We start from the raw sequence: 19,384 nt of genomic DNA, 5'->3' as shown, positions 1-19,384 counted from the left end.
GACACATTGTCCCATCCTAACAAACCATACATCAGTGGAAAGCTTATTTTGTTCAGATGATTTCAAAATTGAGCATTTTGACTGCTTTTGTGGTCCAGGGTCACAAATATCTTACAGATGAAATTATAAATGACACAAACACATGATGTGGAGTAAAAGGCAGCTGGTATTTTATAGAAAAGCACGGAATCCTTAGTGAAATAACATTACATCATTTAGGCAAGTCTTTCAGAATACTAACAGTCAATCCTAATTTTGATGTTACAATGCATTGTATGGTGATATATCATACATTCATCTATAAAAAGCGTGCAGACTAAAGTGGTGGTTTGCTTGGCTAAAATCAAGTGAAAGATTAAAATTCTAGCCTATTCTAGTTATATACAAAGATTCAAAAGGCTAAAATAAATTACTAAAAATATAACTGAATATGATTTAACATGACCAGGATAGTGGCATGTCATTTGAAATAATGCACTATCAAAAAAGTCATTTTCGGAAGATAATTACAACCTCCTGGTGTAAATCGAAACCGCTTACATGTGCAAAGCTTTATGCCACCGGGATTTGAGTGTATGTTTGAATCACAAAAGTTTATATTGGCATTCAGGCATTGACATTTTGAGGTGTCTTTCATTGCCCTCTAGTGGTTAAAAAGATACAGCACAGTGAGTGACCATGGCATGTAGGCCAACACACAGAGTGTCAAGTTTTTAGAGCACATTGGTGCAAAAAGGGCATGACATATTTAAACCGATTCATGGGGAGAAAAAAAAAATTAAGTGTCTTTAAACATTATTTCACCATATAATTCTATGGGTCGTGTAACATTGGAACGTCATGAAAATATAAGATGACAGGTGATTTGGTCAAATCATGATCTAAAAGTGCCCAGCACTTTCACAGTCTTCATGAGTCTTGCCAAAATGCTGTCTGCTGGGGCAGACAAGAAGCACTCGATATATGACCCGAATGCAATTCCATTGGCAGTACATGGACCACATTAAATACTGCTTTGGAACCCTGTTATTTAGGGTGACATCAAGCGAGTTGCTCTGGATCATTGCATCAGTTTTTTAAGTCCTCAGTTGGTTGTCCTCTGGTCCATTGGGAGACTGTCCATCAGACACTTGAGCTGCTCCTCCCCCAGTTTGATCTTGTCCTCGAGCTTGCGCTGCTCAATAATAAGGGCAGACTTCATCTTCACAAAGTGCTCATAGTCAGCCATATTCTCTTCTGACAGGTAGCTCGCCAGGATGTCGTAGACGACCCGTTCTCTCCTGTCAAGGTTCTCCTTCAGCTCCTTGGCATCCTCATGTTGACGGATCAGCAGTTTGCGTTTCTCTGTCAGTGTACGCTGCAGAAAGACGATGAACATTTTGAATAAATGAATAATTCAATCAAAATCATTATTTCATCTTTAAATGCAAAAGCACCTTGTAAATATTTCAGCCATTCATTTTTGTGTGTTTGTATATACACAAACACACACGCACACACGCACACAGACACACACACATTTATGTGTATAGGACACAAAACATGTATCTATATACTAGGGTGACCATATGAGCCATTTTCCCAGGACGCGTCCTTGCCAGAATGTTATATTGCCTAAAATATCCAGATTTTGTCTGTCTGTGCTGTGCAGATCGATCATTTTATGACACAGCTATAGAAAGCAGAGCAGACGGCTCCTTATGCATTAAAATCACTCTCTTGGACTTTTGGTGTCATACAATGATTGGCGCACAGCAACGCTTCAAGTTGAATGAACAAACAAACACCTAACCTGTACGTTTGCATTGCTTTGATCGTTCTCTGTAGTTCTCACCTTCTCAAACGCCACGATTGGTTGATTATGTACCATACCTGTATGTTATTGGTCAAACTACTTTGGATGTTTTAGGCAGTGTAGAAATCCTGGCAAGGACGTGTCCTGGGAAAATGGCTCATATGGTTACCCTACTATATACAAATAAGTTCAATTTAATTATCTGGAAGCCCATTTAAATCTATATAAAAGCTATGATACTAGAATAGTAATGTAATTTATACCATGGTTCTCAGTTATTACCATTTTCCATAGTACCAATTTAAGGCTCTATGGATTAAGATTGTAAGGAAACAGTAAAAAACAAACAGGATCTTGAAGTAATGCGAGCTGGACTCAAAGAGCTTTCGTCTGTGTCAGCAGTAGGCCAAATCTCTGGCATAACATGCTACTTTTATGTTAATGCCGTTTTCCAGCCTTAATAATATTCTGTGTTCTTTTTCAGCCTATTTTCTTATGCTGTTTGAAACCCTTAATTCTGGACGTCATTCCTCCACAACATTAATCCTGTTTCTCCAAATCCCTCATTTTCATTCTCACCCTCTCCTCCAGTGAAGCGTCTTCCTCCAGGCTGTTGAGGGCATTCTCTACTCTGGCCAAGCGTCCAGACAGAGACAGCAGAAGGTTGACCACTTTATCAAGATCACCAACGAACATACGGAACTTTTCGAGTTCATTAGGCTTGCAGACACCCTGTACGATGGCCTCCACATCCTCCCCGAGAGCGTTGTTGTCTTGCACGTCCTCCTGTAGACTCTGCTGAGCTTCCTTCAGCACCTGCAGCTTCTTGCTGAGACTGTCAATCAACTCATGCTGCAATGAGAAAGAAAACAAGGACAGTCACTTGATACAATGGACTAGTAAGTAGTATCTGATTGTATCGCAGATGTGTTGCAACAGCATTTTCGTACCTTCTTGCTGGCAAGATCGCTTTCATTGTCCTCCTCCAGCTCCTCCTCGGAGTCGTGCTCTACACTCTGTTCCTGCATGTCCTTCATCTTAATCAACAGCTCTGCTTTGGGTGCAGATGTACTGTAGTAGGTTGAATTAGTCACTAAAGCAGTGGCTGCCACTAGGCTGTCCTCCTCTTTCCTGAAAACCCACACATGACTTTTATGAGAAATATAAATTGATCATAATGGAGCCAAACACCACAGAATTACATGTGACAAAAACATACAAACAGTACATGAATATCAAACATACAACTTCAATCTGTCTTCCTTCTGTATAAGTTTGTAATTAAAGGGAGCGTTCAAAATCCTGTCCTTGTTTACTCACACTCATGTCATTCCAAACCCATAAGACCTTTGTTCATCCTCAGAACACAAATTAAGATGTTTTTGAAGAATTCTGTGAGCTCTTTGACCCTCCCACAGACAGCAAGGATCCTACCATGATCAAGGTCCAGAAACGTAGCAAGGACATTGTTAAAATAATCCATGTGACATTTGTGGTTCAACTATAATTTTACTAGAATACTTTTTGTGTGCAAAGAAAACAAAAATAATGACTTTATTCAATACTTTGTCTCTTCCGCATGACCCAGGCACCATTTTGGAGATAAATATATGTAAACAACGTATGCTGTTCAGTGTCAGCTGTAATCGGGCCATAAAAGTTAGGCCCGACAGGACTCAAACCCGACAGGTTTCAGCCCGAGCTTGACAAGTACATTTTGATTAACAGCTTTTTAAAAGCCTGTCAAGAATGAGTTATTTATACATGTTTTAACATAATTTATTCAGAACTAACGTAGACTAGACCACTTGGAAGTTGGAATAAAGAAATAAAATAAGTCCTCTGTAACATTGTAACATCTCAGCATTCTAGACATAGGCTCATTTAGCCTATAAATAGACCAATGCAACAAAAAAAAAAGGAGTATTTTTTTAACGAATTAAATTAAGATAAATTTTAAATTAAGATGGGTATTTGGCAATAACGAAATTAAGATAAAGGCTCCGCCGGGTTTGCTTTGCCACTAGCAGCTGACATTTAATAAAAGAATAATGCCAACATTAGCGTAAATACTCTGTCCAAATTATGCATTTAAGACTCAGTGAATATTTAGTTATCATTTGAAAAACCTTTACTCACAGAGATTAGAGGCTAAGCCTACATATTTTTGTGGAGGAAAATTATTGAATCCATTGCAATTATTGCTTCAGCGTGTTCCTGCGCTCACTGATGTTGCGTCATTATTCACTCATTATTCTCATAAACATGGTCAAAACTTTTCCACACCTCAGACTTTGCTTTAGTTGCTGGTGCAACCAAAACGTAATCGCCAGAGGCAAGCCTCCGTTTCACCTACTCAGCATTCATTTTCGCATCTTTGTCACTCATCACATCACATGACCGCTCGTTTACTTCGCAAAGCGGAGCGCAAGCCAGAGCCCGCCCTGAGCCCGCCTAAGATGATATAAATTAAGCCCGAACCTGTCGGGTCCCATCGGGTTTTGATCTGAACGTAAACAACGTATCCACATAAATATGTTGTATACATCGTTTACGTGTGTGATACTCTCCAAAATGGCGACATGGTGATGTGGAGACTAATTGTTCAATGAAGTCGTTATTTTTGTTTTCTTTGTGTACAAAAAGTATTCACATAGCTTAGTAAAATTACGTCTGAACCACTGATGTCTTATTTTAACAATGTCCTTACTACGTTTCTGGACCTTAATCGTGGTAGGATCCTTGCTGTCTATGGGAGGGTCAGAGAGCTCTCAGTATTCATAAAAAATATCTTAATTTGTGCTCCGAAGATGAACGGGAGGTCTTAGGGGTTTGGAACAACACGAGGGTGAGTAATTTTTGGGAGAACTATCCCTTTAAGGGTAAATAATAAAAAATTTCAAACTGAGGAAATAGGAATCCAGAAATACTGACTTCTCCAAAGAGTTGCGAGGAGAGAGCTGTTTAGGTGCAGCTTTCCTGCGCTGTTGGGCCTCTTCCAGTAGCTGCTCTCCTTGAGGGAAAATCCCCTCCATCAGATCCATAGTGGTCTTCATCTTACTCAGGTCTAAAATGTCCACTAGGGACTTGTCCTTGTCCATTATGTCTCTAGCAAGCTCCTTTCTTTTTTCGTCATCTTCTGACTGTGAGGGATGTGAAGACACCCCGTTGCTGCTCTGATCAGACGAAGTCTGTAAGTCATGTAATGCATAAGATACTGAGTTCACATTGGTTTGTGGACCCTGGTCTTTCAGAGGGCCCATATCTGCTTCTTTCGGATCAGGCCCCTGGTCCTTTTGTCTGGTGTAAGTACAGAACAGAGAGTATGACTGTTCCGGGTTTCCCAAACTCTGAAAATGAGTTACTCCAGGTCCTTCAGAGCTGACAGGGGTCTCGATGGGCAGGTCAAGATACTGTCGACTTTCTTTTTCAATGTCACTCTCGGAGTGGACAATCTTAATGGGAACTTTCTTCACTGATGTGTTCTCATCTTTAACCCTTTCCATCCTGGTAAACAACAATGAAAACAGAAAAGTGTTATGGTGAATGAAAGAAATGCAACATAAGAAAAACTAGGTAACTAGGTAAAGTAATAAACACAAGAACAGGAAAAACTATTTCTACACAATATAATCTGCGTAGAAAAACAGGAAATGTGATCTTTTACTTCGGGGTAGAAGGCTCGGCATTCAGGAAAACAAGAAATGTCAGTTCCTGTGACCAAATCCATGCAAACCGTTAAGAATCATACAACAATGTCACTTAAACCCAAATGTTCAGTTCAAACCCTTGGTCTTCTCCAGGCTGTAAGATTACTAAATCTTTGCCACCTTCCAGCAAAAACAAAGCACCAGAAATTATGTTCTTTAACAGTCTTTAGTCAAGGTTTTGGGGGGGGTGGGGGATCCCTCTTATGACTGATCTGAAGAACTGCAGCACACATGGGCAATCTGCAGTAAGGACACGTATGAATAAGCCCCTTGTATGTGCATGAATACAATAAAGAGACAGTTAAGAGAAGCACAGTCATTAAATTACTGGGCTGTAGTTTCCAGTGATGGTTTTAAGATTGCAGCTGAGAGGAGCCCAGCTGTGGTTTGCCAGTGAAAGTCTCCCTGAATTCCAGCACAGACCTGAAAGAATTCCTGAACGGTGGAATTGAACTTTAAACACACAAAGTCTTACCTTCCAGGAGCTTCATCCTGTATGGAGACGGAGAGAGGGGGCTTGTCAGTCAGCCTCTGGGGAGCAAACTGGGGCGAGGGCGGACGCTGCCCCTCCATGGTGGGCTGGGTCTGTCCAGCGGTTTGTTGGGTGGGCAGGACAGCTGGAGGGGGAGGAGGTGGAAAGGGAGGAGGCACAAGCTCTTGTTGTAGCTCCTCCTCCCTGGTTGGCCCTTTGCTGTGCTCGGAACCCTTCCAAGGAACAGGGACTGAAAGAGGGGTGAAGCTTTGATTGTTGACAGCAGAAAGTGAGGCCAAGACTCCTCCTTGTGATCCAGGCTGGACCTCCTGAAATTTGCTAAGAGGAGGAGGTGTGCCCTCAGGGCATTTGTACTTCTCCAGATGAGGCAAGAGAACAGAGCTGCGATTGCTATGGTCAGAAAAATGCTGTACAGTTTTATGATGATTGGATGGAGGTTCTAAAGCTTTTTTCTCCAGGTCTTCAGTCAAGGCCAGAGGAGGTGCTTCTGGTTTCTCCTTGCATACGAGTTCACTATATCCATTCTCATTTAACCTAAGAAAACAAAGGAGAAATGTTTTGAAGTAAAATTCTCAATCCACCAATGCACGCAACCAAAGAAGAATTATCAAAGACCCGGACTCTGAATGTATTTGTCCTTTTTTGTCAACAAAGCCTCACTGTGTTCAGCGTAAATCGATAGGCAGGCAGACATTTCTCCCACATTTCACCATCTCTCCATGGTAACTCCCAGGCTGGCTGTCATACCCAGCATATTTCTGTTCCCACAAGCCTGTCATGCTGTGGAGAATGAATGATCTTTCCCCTGCAGCAACTGGCAAAGAGAACGCTTTTCCCTTCTTAATTTTGTTTGTTTTTGTTTATGTTTTTACTCTCTTCCTTGTCTACTAAGATTATGTTTGGCAGAGAGGAATAAGGTGGCTCTTGTATATATATATATTTTTTAAATTGCTTGGGAAAGAAAACTCTAACATTACAACAACCTATGCATGTAACTTTAAGATATTAAAGTTTGTCATTTGGGTCATTTGATGCAATTTCAATTTTTCCTTTCTCTTTGGAGTGTTACAAGTTGTTTGTACATATATTAGATCCCAAAAGTTGCAAAGGCTAAAGGGTTGCACTTTATTTTACAGTACGTGTACTTAAATGTACTTAGTGTACTTACAGTGTATTTATCTAAGAAATTTCAGGTTTAATAAGGTAACTACATGGGGTAGGGTTAGGTTTAGGGGTAGGTTCAGGGTTAGTACCTAATTATTACATAATTATTGTAATTACTATAATAAGTACATAGTATGTACAGGGGGAACAGGACTGTAAAATAAAGTGCTACCGACTAAAGTCTCAAACCCAAAGATATATTATTTATAAAAGTTAAGACTCATCCTCGCCCTCCTAAAATGTCTACGTCCCCCCACGTCTACGTCACCCTGTGGAAAGATATGCATAACACTGCCCAAATGTTTATCTAAAGAAAGGTGGTGTAACTTTGATTCTCGCTGTAGTATTATTGCTGCCGTCGCCGCCATGTCATGGAGACGCTGTGTTTCATTGTGCAAGCAAAACTATTTTTGGCCTTTCAAAAGAAGACACAAGTAGAAATCAGTGGTTAAGTTGTATTTAACCAGAATATTCAGATTTGTGCAGCACATTTTAGGGAGAACTGTTTTCTGAACCTGGGAGAGTAGCATACAAATTTTTCCGTGCACAAAGGCTGTTTCTATATAGTGGGGCAATTCCAACTTTTGAAAGGACAGTCTGGGGCTTCTGACTCACAGCCTGTAAGTATGTTTTCATAATTAAAGAATTTGCCACTGATGATTCAAACGTGGTTTTAAACATTGTGAAGTAGTGCTTGTTTTTTGTTTCTCTGACCACAAATGTTTTTATGATTACACGGCGTGATAGGCAATGCAACGCATAAAAAGACAGTATAAGTCATTATAATCCGTAATTATGTCTTCACCGTATACAACAAATGCCTCGTTTGTAATGGGTTTTATTGGTTTTGTCTTGTTACGCTGGGACACAGCATCACATTATGATAAGGGGCATAACATTTCTGTCACACGCTCGAGGTATTCAGCCAATCACAATGCACTGGATGTCTGGCCAATCAGAGCACATCTCGCTTGTCAGATCAATGAGCTTTGTAAAAATCGACGAGTTTCGGAAAGCTCCTTTAAATATAAATGTATTTCTTTAGAGTCTTAGCAAACCACCTAGGGATGGGATTAGGGATGGGTGGTCTGACAGTATACATTTATACCATGTGACATTAGAAGAGTGTCAACTGACAGAGATTCTACTGTACAATTTATAATAATTTTGTAGATACCTCCCACCATCAATATGTGCAAACGAATTATACCAATTAAAAAATCTATTGAACTGCACAGAAAGACACAGTATACTGAATTACCTGCAGGGTGTATAGAACCAGTGGCTGTGCTCCAAAGAAAGCGATATTAAAAAAGTAGAGAATAGTTGTAGAATGGTTAGTGCTTATACTACAGTCGAAAAGTTTGTGGTCTGTAAGAATATTAAGAAGTTTTGAAGCGCCTTATGCTCACCTATGCTTTATTTATTTAATCAAAATACAGTAATTTCATAAAAACTTTACGGTTTAATTACGGTTTTCAATTTTAAGTTTAATATTTTTGTGGAAACCATTTTTTGGGATTCATGAATATATTAATTAAAATAAAGAACAGCAATAAATCTCTCACTTTTGATCAATATAATGCATCCTTGCGGATTTAAAATATCTTGAAAAGCAAAAAAAAAAAAAAAAAAAGAAATAATAATCTTACAGACCTAAACTTTTGAAGATTGTGTACAAAAGGAAAACAAAAGGCAAAATGGAATGAAGAATGAAGGAAATATTTAGAAATATGCGGAAGCAGAAACAGAAAAGTATGAACTTTAAGAGTCATTTTTCAATGTTATCTGAAACATGCTTTCATTGCAGATGTCATTAGCATTGCTTGCATGCATAGGTAACATTCAAGAAGAATACAGACTCTTTCTGATACTACAGTGTCTAACACATGCATTTGATCTCAACATGATCTGGCATGCAGAACGTCTCTGCTGTAATACAATGTAAGCTTTTGTCCACAACACTCCACCTATAATCAAACATCAGTCTCTTGCTAACTAACCTTGTTTGATAAAGTTCATATGACAAAACATTTACCAATACTAGAAACGTCTAATGGAGAGACATACTAAACATCGCTCCACGTGGATAAGCCACTGTTTCATTGTTTACTAAGCATTTCACATGCAAACACTGACCTATTAAGTCAAAACATAATGAAGAAAAGAAAAGTATCATTAACTGATAACTAAATCTTACAGACTCAGGATGACTCGAACTTAATTAGAAAGTCCATAATCCAGGTACTCATGCTGCGGTCCATTAAAAAACAACTAAATAGCAATCCTTGCATTAAATATGAAACTTGACAGTATGAGAAGCAGCGCTCACCTCTGATGACTGGGAGTTCTCATCTCAGCAACAGGTGCTTCCTGGAGCCCTGAACATATGTAATCTCAACCTGGGTGGGGCTAAAATGCTTGTAGCTCAATTGAAATGTTTCCAACTGGATTTAGTCCATACTAGCTGTACTTATAAAAATCAACAGTTGCAAAACAGTTTTCTAACATTAGAAGTCTCAGTCAATGTCAGTCACTTACTGACATGAAGAATCCCTTCAGCTAGGACTTTCAGCTAGAGCTTTATAATTGAGTTGTGCATGTTTGCACGTAAGTAAAATGACTGGGTGGCTGACAGGAAAACTTTGACATTTAAACAACAATTTCTAAGAAATCTCATAGTGCTATGAAGTGAAGATGCAGGTCTATAGTATAATTCATAGTTAGGTCTCCACAGCACCCTAATTACAAGAAAGAAACAAGACAAAACCTTTCATAGGGGGCAATTTACAAGGCTCCGGATGATGGATGTTTGGAGGTAACATGTTTATTCAAGTTTGCCACTCCTTACGTCTACACATACGATTCTAAGAGAATGACCCACAGGATGATATGCCTAAAAGGTTATGGTTATTTAAAAACAAGAAGGTTAGATAAATATTAAGATAGGTCAGGTAAGTCATCTGTTACACACACACACACACACACACATATACACAAGTGAAAGCTGTTTGTGACTTTAGAAAATGATCTTGTTGCTATTGCTTTGATAGACAGAGTCAAATTAATGGCAATGTAAACTGAAACTTTAATTAGCATCTCAAACATTGAGAGCATATATCCAATTTGACCTGAATCACACTACTGGAGCCCCACCTAAAAATGTTTATTATGTAAAGGAATAACATCCCAGCTATCCGTCTCTTATCCTTAAACTGCATCTTCAAAGGACACAGTTTATTTCATCGATTTAACATGTTTCAAAGGCTAGACATGAAAAGACATGATTTCAAAACTTGCTAAGGTAACTGGAGGTCATTTCAAGCCCAGCAAAACACACTATCAGGCTGCAAGTTTTCTAACAGTAGAATTGTAGCTTCACATTGTTAATGCTACTTCCTTTCTGTGCCAGTTAGATACATTATTCAAGCGCACAATATACATAAAAGCTTTCTATTCTTCATTCAGATGGTTTTAAAATTCAGAATGTTCTGCATTATGAATTGCATTGAAGTTTCTCCTTCGCAGAGTACAGGGCTTCCATTCATGCTTCTTTCAGAATAAAATGCAATACCAACTAGATTACATAGTTATGGAGAGTAAAACTTGAATTAAATCTCATCTTTGCATTGTTCTACAACTTTAAAATACTGAAATGAGTTTAAAGAAATAGGAAGAGCAAAAATGTAATTTGGGCTGCTATTTTACTCTTTGGCCTTATTATGAATGGACTTATTGGACACTTCCTTTGTCACACTCACATGCCTACACCTCAAACCCATCTCGTTGTAACAAAGCCCGGTCAGTGAGGATAGCAATGCTGTCACAGCTGGGCTAAATCCCAAAGCTGCAAGGGCCATAAAGAGTCTACTGTTTGTCTTTGACCCAACAGGGGCTGACTGATGGCCCAACTGTGGATTTCTGTATGCAACAATGACAAGATCAGAGCCATTAGCACAGGAATAGTTTTCACACACTGAGACAGTGAGGACTGTTGGCATTGGTATAATTTCCATTACAAAGGGAAGAGTTGTTTGACTTTCAAACAAGCCCAGAAGTATCATGATAATCATGACAAAAAAGCATATTAAAAGTGAAAAGTGATATTTGGTAGTGATAGACTTTTTATTCTTTAACACAACTTGCAAGGCAATGGAAAAATAACAAAACCGCACTCACCTTGTACTATTCTTATCCTGTTCGCAGAGATTTTTCTCAGGTTTGGAATAGTCAGCTGATGCCTTCTCTTGAACTGGAAGATTCTGGGAGGAATATAATGCACATAAAACTCAACCTCCTGGTTCAGGTATTAATACATCTCAACTGCTGTTAACTTTGGCTATTTTATGACTATTTGTCTCTTGTAATTATGACTTTCCTAGTCTGAGGGTGTGCCTTTTAATTTAATGTTTGACGGACTAAAGTTCCATCTTTTATATTGCTATTCACTGAGGTTATATGTGAGACTCAGGTCCCTTTTGATTTATGATGCTTTCTAAATAAAAACAAACTCTGCCTCATGTTTAGTAAAAGGTTACAAAATTTGAACAGATATAACACCAGAATTAAAATCACTGAAAACTGAGAGACTTCATTAAATATGAAACAACCAACCTGACCATAGAAGTCAGCAGAAGGGGAGGATCTAGATCTTTCATGCATACAGGTGGGCTTACTCAGTCTCTCATTTCCTGTATCAAGGATGTTATCAGCGGAGTGGTATCGTCCAGATACCCTTGGTTCGGCCGCTTTCCTTTGGATGTTCCATTTGGCCTCATACTCTGCAAAGGTGCCAAGTCGCTGTTGTTCTAGTATGGCTTGTCGGTTAACTGAGAGAGGGCCATCCCGACCTTCATTAAGGTGGTGTTCAGTGGGGGTTGAGCTTTCACTGTTACTCCGCCCTGCTGTGTCACTCTTTGCAGAATAGTGCATGCCTCCAGACTTGCACAGTCTGGTGTCTTCAGATATCTGCAGATTTAGCTTTGGCATAGGTTTAGGGAAAGCTGGATTCCCCACCGCCTCAAATAATCTGTGCCGGTTTTCTAAAGGTTCAGCATTATCAGGCACACTGGAGCGCTCATTAGCTCCTACTTCATGAATTTTTTCTGCAGAAAACCGCTTGCGGTTACCAATGCGAAGCACCTGATTACTCCCTGAGGTGGGTTTAGTAGGTGGGACCTCGGAGACACCTGGAAGCGGAGGTGTGTCTTTCCTAGTGGGACCCTCATTACCTGGATGCTCAAACAAGACTGGCTCTAGGTCTTTCCTTCTAAAGGATGTAGCCTGAAGGACTCTGGCTTGGGCTTCTTTCAGATGGTCTTTATAAGAGCTGGAAAAGCAGCCTTCTGAAGTGGAAGAAGTCGTCTCAGTGGTCCTCCAGACTGTAGGCTCTTCTACAGCTTCAACCGGACTTTCTAAAGTGGCTGCGCTTTGACTTTTTTGAAGCTGGGACCTCCTCATCTGGATCTCATTGCGCAAGGTTGTGGCAAATCTGTCACTTCGTCGTGCCTGTTTGCCACTCTGACTGTCAAGGGCTTCCAGTTGTGCACTTCCACTGTTGATCACATCTTGACAGTCCTCCACGTCATGGTGCTCATGGGCCAGAGAATACAGCATAGGTGTTTTCTGGGGAGAAATCTTTGACTCACTTTGAGTTTGAAAGGGTTGTTGCGAGTACTCTTTAAGATGGAGATGACCAGCACTTCTCCTGTGCTCGGGTTGCTTACTTGAGGGATAACTACCAGAATGCTCATCTGAGCTAGACACATGGTGTTGCTTTTGGCTTCCCTTCAATTCAGAAGGTTTTGTTAAATCAGACACATTCAAGGGATTACTCTGTGCAGAGAAAATGCGATGATGGCTGTCACTTTGTTTGGAGGGGGCATTGTTGTCTTTATGCTCTGTATCATGGTGCTGTGACTGAGGTGGGAAATAGCGGTCTTTTGCTCCTCCTTGAGAACCTATGGACATCCGGTCCCGTCCACTGTGTGACATTTCTGAGACTGAAAAAGCTTTAGAGTCATCAACTCTCACTAAAGATGCCTGGGTCATTCCCTGACTGATATGATGAGAGGTAACTCCAACATGACCAGACATTGATGCAGATGGCCTTCTAGTTTGATTCTGGCTACTGAGTTGCATGTGGTTGATTGTGGGCAGCTCCTGCATACTGCTGAAATAGCCACTGAATGGAGGTTTCAGTGCTGGAATTGTCCTAGTTTGAGCGTGAAAAGTGCCCTCGTCGCTGTACTGCCGTGGATCGTGTTGAACATGTGCATAGGACTGATGTCTATCTCTGACATCTGTCGTTGATAGGGAGTATGTCTTGTCAGATGACATACGGGGTGGATGCTGATGATGGGCATCAGAGGAAATATAGGGATTTGAGGAATCATTTTTGGATGGCAGGTTATAGTCACGTCGGCCCTCAAGACCAGTCTCGTTGACTTGGTAAGACCTTTGCGTGCTTTCATGGGTCTCTCCTGCCTTTTGCAAAGCTTTTACCTGAGGCTTTAACTGGATGTGAACACCAAGGCCTTCAGAGGTGCCTGTGTTCAGACCCTTCTCATGAACCTTGGTAGCTGCAAAACTATCACTGCGTGTCGGTGGAGTAGGAGGTGGGGTGGAGGATACCATGTTTTTCTTCATATCTGGGATATGCCAGACAGGTCCAATACTAACTCTTCCAGAGCTTGAATGCCGAGTGCCTGGTTGTTCTTCAGCTTTTGGGGTCTCATGGCTACCTGAACCTGAGAGATGCTGCAAGTATCCAAGCCTCTCATCTTGTCGTACCGCTTCGCTTAGGTTTTGGCTATGTCTGCCATTGCTGTGCCTGCCACTTGAGTCCCACTGATTAATTTTGTACAGCATGTTCTCAGTGGATGCAGCATTACTTTTGGACAGTGTGTAATCTGGGGTTCCTGAGCTTGTAGAAAAGGAACTGTAAGCAGAATCTCGTTTACCACCACCCAAATATTCAATGCTGTTATTATTGGACTTGCTTGGGGAAAGACGACCGGGTGGATAGGGATGTGCACTATGCTCTAGGCTGTCCATACTCCCCAACGAGCTGAACTGGTCAGATACTCTCTGTAGATTTGTTTGCTCCCAGCCAGTTGAGAGTTCAGAAGAGAATGAACTATGAAAAACAAACACATGTAAAGAGTGTTTAGGCTGTATATACTTGGAAATGCAACTGCAGAAAGCCATATCATAGCCATATTACTGAAAGTAAAAAAATAAAAAATAATAATAATTATATATATATATATATATATATATATATATATATATATATATATATATATATATATATATATATATATATATATATATATATATATTCTGTCTTTCCAATTACCTTGCATCATATCTTGTTTGCCAGACTGGTGAGGGCGTGGACTGGTTTTTGGCTTCTGAGTGGCTCTCGTTGAACTTGGTTGCATGCCAGGAGTGAGGTCTACTCATGGGTTCATTTCTCCTGTGGGCAGCAAATGGGAAAGAGAGAAAGATAAAGAGAGATGTAGAACAGAGGAAGAAAGATTAGAAAACAAGGCAATGAAATGTTGCTTTGTGAACAGCTGCAAAATAACTGGCAAACACAGATTACCAAGCAGCACTACAACTTTTCTGAAGGACAGTAAAGTGTCAAACATGATACAGTAGATGATTATGGAAGTAGTGTAATGATCATGCAGAGAGTCAGAGAAGCAGCCGGTGAGCATGCCGATGTTGCATTCATTCACCAACGACACAAAGTTATTCAACTGTCAACCACAAAGCCTGACAAACACCTACAAACACCATTAAATATCTGTAACCACAAGTCCACTCTCAACACTCATACCACAGCAACATACCCTTTAAATCGGTTCTTTCTGGTATGCATGAAGTGAAATAGACATAAATATATAATTGTTACTGAAACTACCACAACAACTAAACAGAGCCTCTTATAAGTCAAATACACTGTCTTTATGAGATTATTAATAATTCAGTCCGTGCATAGATTTATTTTTCTACAGACATTTCCAAATTTTGGCAGAATCTTTGGAACCGATGCTCATGAAATCCATACTTAAAACAATACTGCAAGAACGAATGAAGAGAGTTCCCACAGTTTCTAATAAATTTCCAAACTGGATAAGGATTTTTTCAAATAATTTTGAGATTGTACTCATAGAGAGTAATATATATATATATATATATATATATATATATATATATATATATTTTTTTTTTTTTGGATTTGAAAAATGAGGACTGGAAATATTAAAACGATAATAAATTCCCAAATATTTCCAGGTTATTTATGACTGTGAGAACCCTGAATAAGTCATGTGGAGCATATGCAAGGTGGAAAACTATTGGATGGAAATTTGAACTTCTGATGAATGATATCACAAGGCCATGGAGGGAATATGACTGTAGATCATTATAAAATAGACTGGATGGTACAGGAAAGGAAGTGGGGTCTTTTGTTTATACATTGATACCATACCTCATGGAACTTCGTAAAATCTTCGTGAGAAAGCTCCGGGCCATATGCACGTCGCTCTCTGATGGCATTTTCTGTGCTACAATATCCACCATTTTCATCTTCCTAAAGGGGTTTAAAAGGGGGAGGGACACATATAGTCGGAATTTCTGAGTTCAGAAACGTTTGACAGGGACTCTAGTACTGAATTCCAAATGGAGACATGAAAAGCCATCTATGTGATGGGAAAATACAGACATACTAGCATGGGCCACAACACTGTCTGTAATTAGTCAATCATTATACAAAAGAACACGAAACATCCACAAAATGTTACACTTAAGACAATATACTGTATGAAAAATGCACATACAGTCCACATACTGCAACTGAAACCTGGGTTTTAATGACCAATTGTTGCAGACAGAGTTGAGAAGCGCATACATGCAAACAAATTAGCCATAAGGCCATTCAGAAAAGTGCCAGCACCAGCACTGAGAGGAAAATCTTTCAAAAAACCTATTAGTCTCTTGTGCACATACGGTTAAATACTGACCAGAGATCTGCAACTTACAAACAATCACATAGTGTCAATAGTGGACATAGGGCATGGATCCTCAAATCAGGCCCACAAGATCCACTTTCCTGCAGAGTTTGGCTCTAACCCTAATCAAACACACCTGAGCATGCTAATCAATGTCTTCAGGATTATAAAAAAATCACTGGTAGGCAAGTTTGATTAAGGTTAGAGCTAAACTCTGCAGTGCATTGGCCCACCAGGACAAGATTTGAGGAACCCTGACATAGTGTTAAACCTTAACCACTAGATGTCTCCCTATCACTCTACACCATAAAATAAAATAAAACTGAGGGGGGAAAAAACTGAGAAAAATATATATATACCTTTCCAGGCTCTGTGCATGCAATGTTTGATGGCTGCATGCCACTTCTTTTACGTCAATATGTTTAGCATGAAACATTCCTCAGCATGTTGCCCAACATCTCCCCAAACTAAAGAGTCCACCCACACCTGACCTGTGACCTTTAAGTTTTGAGAGACAAAACATTCCTGTCATTTATGAAATTCGGTCGTTTGGTTAAGTGATAGGATTGTAAAAACAGAAATCCATCTCCTTGAATTTCCAACAGTCTAAAACTCAAGTTTGTGTAACTCTCCACGAGAACGGAGGGTTTAGAACAGTCAATCAAAGACATGCAGTGCGGCTCCATTAGACCATGAGGTCAAGTGCCAGTAACCCCCTAGCCACTAAACAGTAAGAGAAATTCTTCGAAGTAATAGGAAAATAAAAAAAAACTACTATGCTAACCCAAATATCCTTGACCCCAAAACATTTGCTTAAACCAGCTTTGACTACCTAAGCTGATGTTGTCTAAAACAAGATGTCCATGTACATTCCTGTCACAGGTTTAAAAGATGGCAGAACAGATTAAATGGCAAATTATGGACAGAGTGGCCCAAAAGACACCCTCTGCTTTTGCTCAATGCTACTCTCTTTTCCTGTGTAAAAGTTTCAAGTGTGTATGTGCTCGCCACACATGGCGCTGGCTATTCAGATGCTAATGACATTCTCTTTATTAGACGTATTGTCAGGGCTACAGCTGGTCTAGCACAGATATGCCAGTGGTCCGAATCAGTGGCGCCCAAGCAGAATGGAGGCCAAGGAGGGGGGTTCAGAGGGGAAAGTCCCCACCAATGTTTTCAGAACAAGGCATGTTCAAAAACAAACAAATCAGTTTTGAAAAGACAACAACCAATCCAAAGCCTGATACAAATCATTAAATTAAGTGACCTTTATTTTTATTTTCACCATTATTCAGCTTGGGTAAAGAGTTAACATCCAAATCAAATTCACAGGATGAACCAACAAGTGTTCAAAAGACACCTACATAAAAGATCAGCAAGCTTTTGAAAGGGAAAAGTGCTATTGTTTTACTAATATATTGTTAGGATCTGATGCAGTGTCTGAAAACCATCAAAGGATGATTTAGGTTTGCAAAGATAAATGCAACAGGTTTCATAAGCTCAAGTTTTAACATACCGTTTACTTGTTTACAAAGTCATCTGAGGGACAACCTGCACCAAAGCTTAGATTTCACAAACAGTCAAATAAAACGAGACTAAACAGATGTTAAGATAAAAGCAAAGGAACAACAACAGGTGACACAAAGACGGCAGAAGTAAAAAAAGACAGTAAAATGTCAACTTAACTCACCAAACAATCCCTCAAGCAAGTAAGTTTTCCAAACAGGTCCCTAAATGAGCAGACCTGAGACGCTTTGATGGATGAAATGGTACTGAGTGCCTGGTTTGCTCCAGTGGACTCCCCAGGCAGCGCATTCCACATTCACATCAAAGACAGGCCAGGACAAAGGGCCCTCCATAGACGGCCGGTCCCGGACCGCAGTGTGAGTCTTTTCAACCATCCACTTCTTCCATATAAAAAAAGACTACAGAAAAAGGTAGCCTTGACAAACCCCATGTATAGATCTGATCATACAAGCCTTAGCACATACACTCTAATATCTACTTCCAGTGCCTGTGTGACTGTTGCAGTCAGGGCAGATCTCTACAGGGATTATGGTGATTTTACCCCGAGAAGGAAGGGGGAGGGAATGAGGAGGGGGCAGTTGCCATAACCAGTCTCCTTGAAGCAATCAAGCAGCTTCTGTCTCCCTATTGGCTCAGGGATGGTATGCTAATGAGCAGTTGAAAAGGGCCAAATGTTCTCGCGAAACTCCTTGTGTTTCTTCTATTACCATGGCAACGGGTTGATTTTTGCAGTCTTCAGTGCACTGGTTTATCAAGTGGGTGAAACCAAAGAAAGAGGAGATAATCGAACATTTACATTTGAAAAGAAAAGTGGATTTATTTTGAAATATAAATGGATTTATTGACATAAAATGATCAATCCAAAGTAGTGGCTCTGCACTACACAAAACAAGAGCTTTATTGAGGCACCCCACTCACTGACGGCACTAGTCAACACCGTGACCGCTGACCTCAAACCCTAACCCTCCCAACCCCCGAAAACGATCATGTGACCAGAATATCACACCAGGTCTGACAAAAGCCATCTAGTTAAAACAAGGCTAAGGATCTCAAATAATCAACCTGTTAGCTTTGTAAAACATATCTCTAAAGAGTGAATCCTGACTGTGATCGGAGTTTGGCCTACAAAGTTTTCGAGCTTGATTAAAACTTTTTTTGGCATCAAAACAAGTGGTCTGGTGACAGGCAAGACGATTACAGAAGAATTGCTTTGGCCTATGCCTGATGGGCGGGCTTTTACGAAATCTTTCACAATGATCTATTGTGAGACGACTTCTCATCCGTGCATTCCAGACAGAAGGCCATTCCTGGGCATTAATGCTCCCATAAACATTGCATTTTTCTCACTGCCTCAAAAAAGGTAAAGCAGGCAAAAAAGGTAATGCTCTTATTTTAGAGAGAAGAGCCATTCTAAGCTGAAGTTTTTCAAGGAAACAAGAATAAGGAGAAATTTCCAACAAGATCTTATATGACCCATCTGGCTTGGATCCATCTAATGGAAACCACACTTTGTTCTATGTAATATTGGACACAAGGGGACACAGCTAGAGTTTTGGCCACACTGGAGTCAGTTATTTATCTGGCCGTGGAGTGTCTTCACAAAGGCCTTCTTCAGAACGCATCTCAATCAGACCGCTAATACAGGGCCAGGAGAGGCCAACCGTGAGGTTCATGT

General features: G+C 40.1%; 1 protein-coding gene across 5 annotated transcripts in view; it reads right to left on the bottom strand.

The window, feature by feature from the left end:
* Positions 1–148: 148 nt before the first annotated feature.
* shroom2a (shroom family member 2a) overlaps positions 149–19,384 on the bottom strand; it is a 46,724-nt gene continuing 27,488 nt past the window's right edge. The window contains exons 3-12 of one of the 5 annotated variants that reach the window (XM_026264741.1): positions 15,663–15,764; positions 14,523–14,642; positions 14,164–14,300; positions 11,777–14,082; positions 11,342–11,424; positions 5,981–6,532; positions 4,730–5,302; positions 2,746–2,926; positions 2,375–2,647; positions 149–1,357 (exon numbers count right to left, since the gene is read on the bottom strand). In XM_026264741.1, coding sequence (XP_026120526.1) covers positions 1,085–1,357; positions 2,375–2,647; positions 2,746–2,926; positions 4,730–5,302; positions 5,981–6,532; positions 11,342–11,424; positions 11,777–14,082; positions 14,164–14,300; positions 14,523–14,642; positions 15,663–15,764 — 4,600 coding nt within the window. In that variant the 3' untranslated portion in view covers positions 149–1,084. Of the gene's footprint in view, positions 1,358–2,374; positions 2,648–2,745; positions 2,927–4,729; positions 5,303–5,980; positions 6,533–11,341; positions 11,425–11,776; positions 14,301–14,522; positions 14,643–15,662; positions 15,765–17,872; positions 18,265–19,384 lie in introns of those variants that run through there. The other 4 variants (XM_026264751.1, XM_026264733.1, XM_026264756.1 and 1 more) reach the window with 4 other exon arrangements.

The sequence above is a fragment of the Carassius auratus genome, chromosome 6 (assembly GCF_003368295.1).
Source record: "Carassius auratus strain Wakin chromosome 6, ASM336829v1, whole genome shotgun sequence".
Classification (NCBI taxonomy): Eukaryota; Metazoa; Chordata; class Actinopteri; order Cypriniformes; family Cyprinidae; genus Carassius; species Carassius auratus.
Note: the sequence above shows the minus strand (reverse complement) of the source record. Positions and strands in the feature narration are given on the sequence as shown.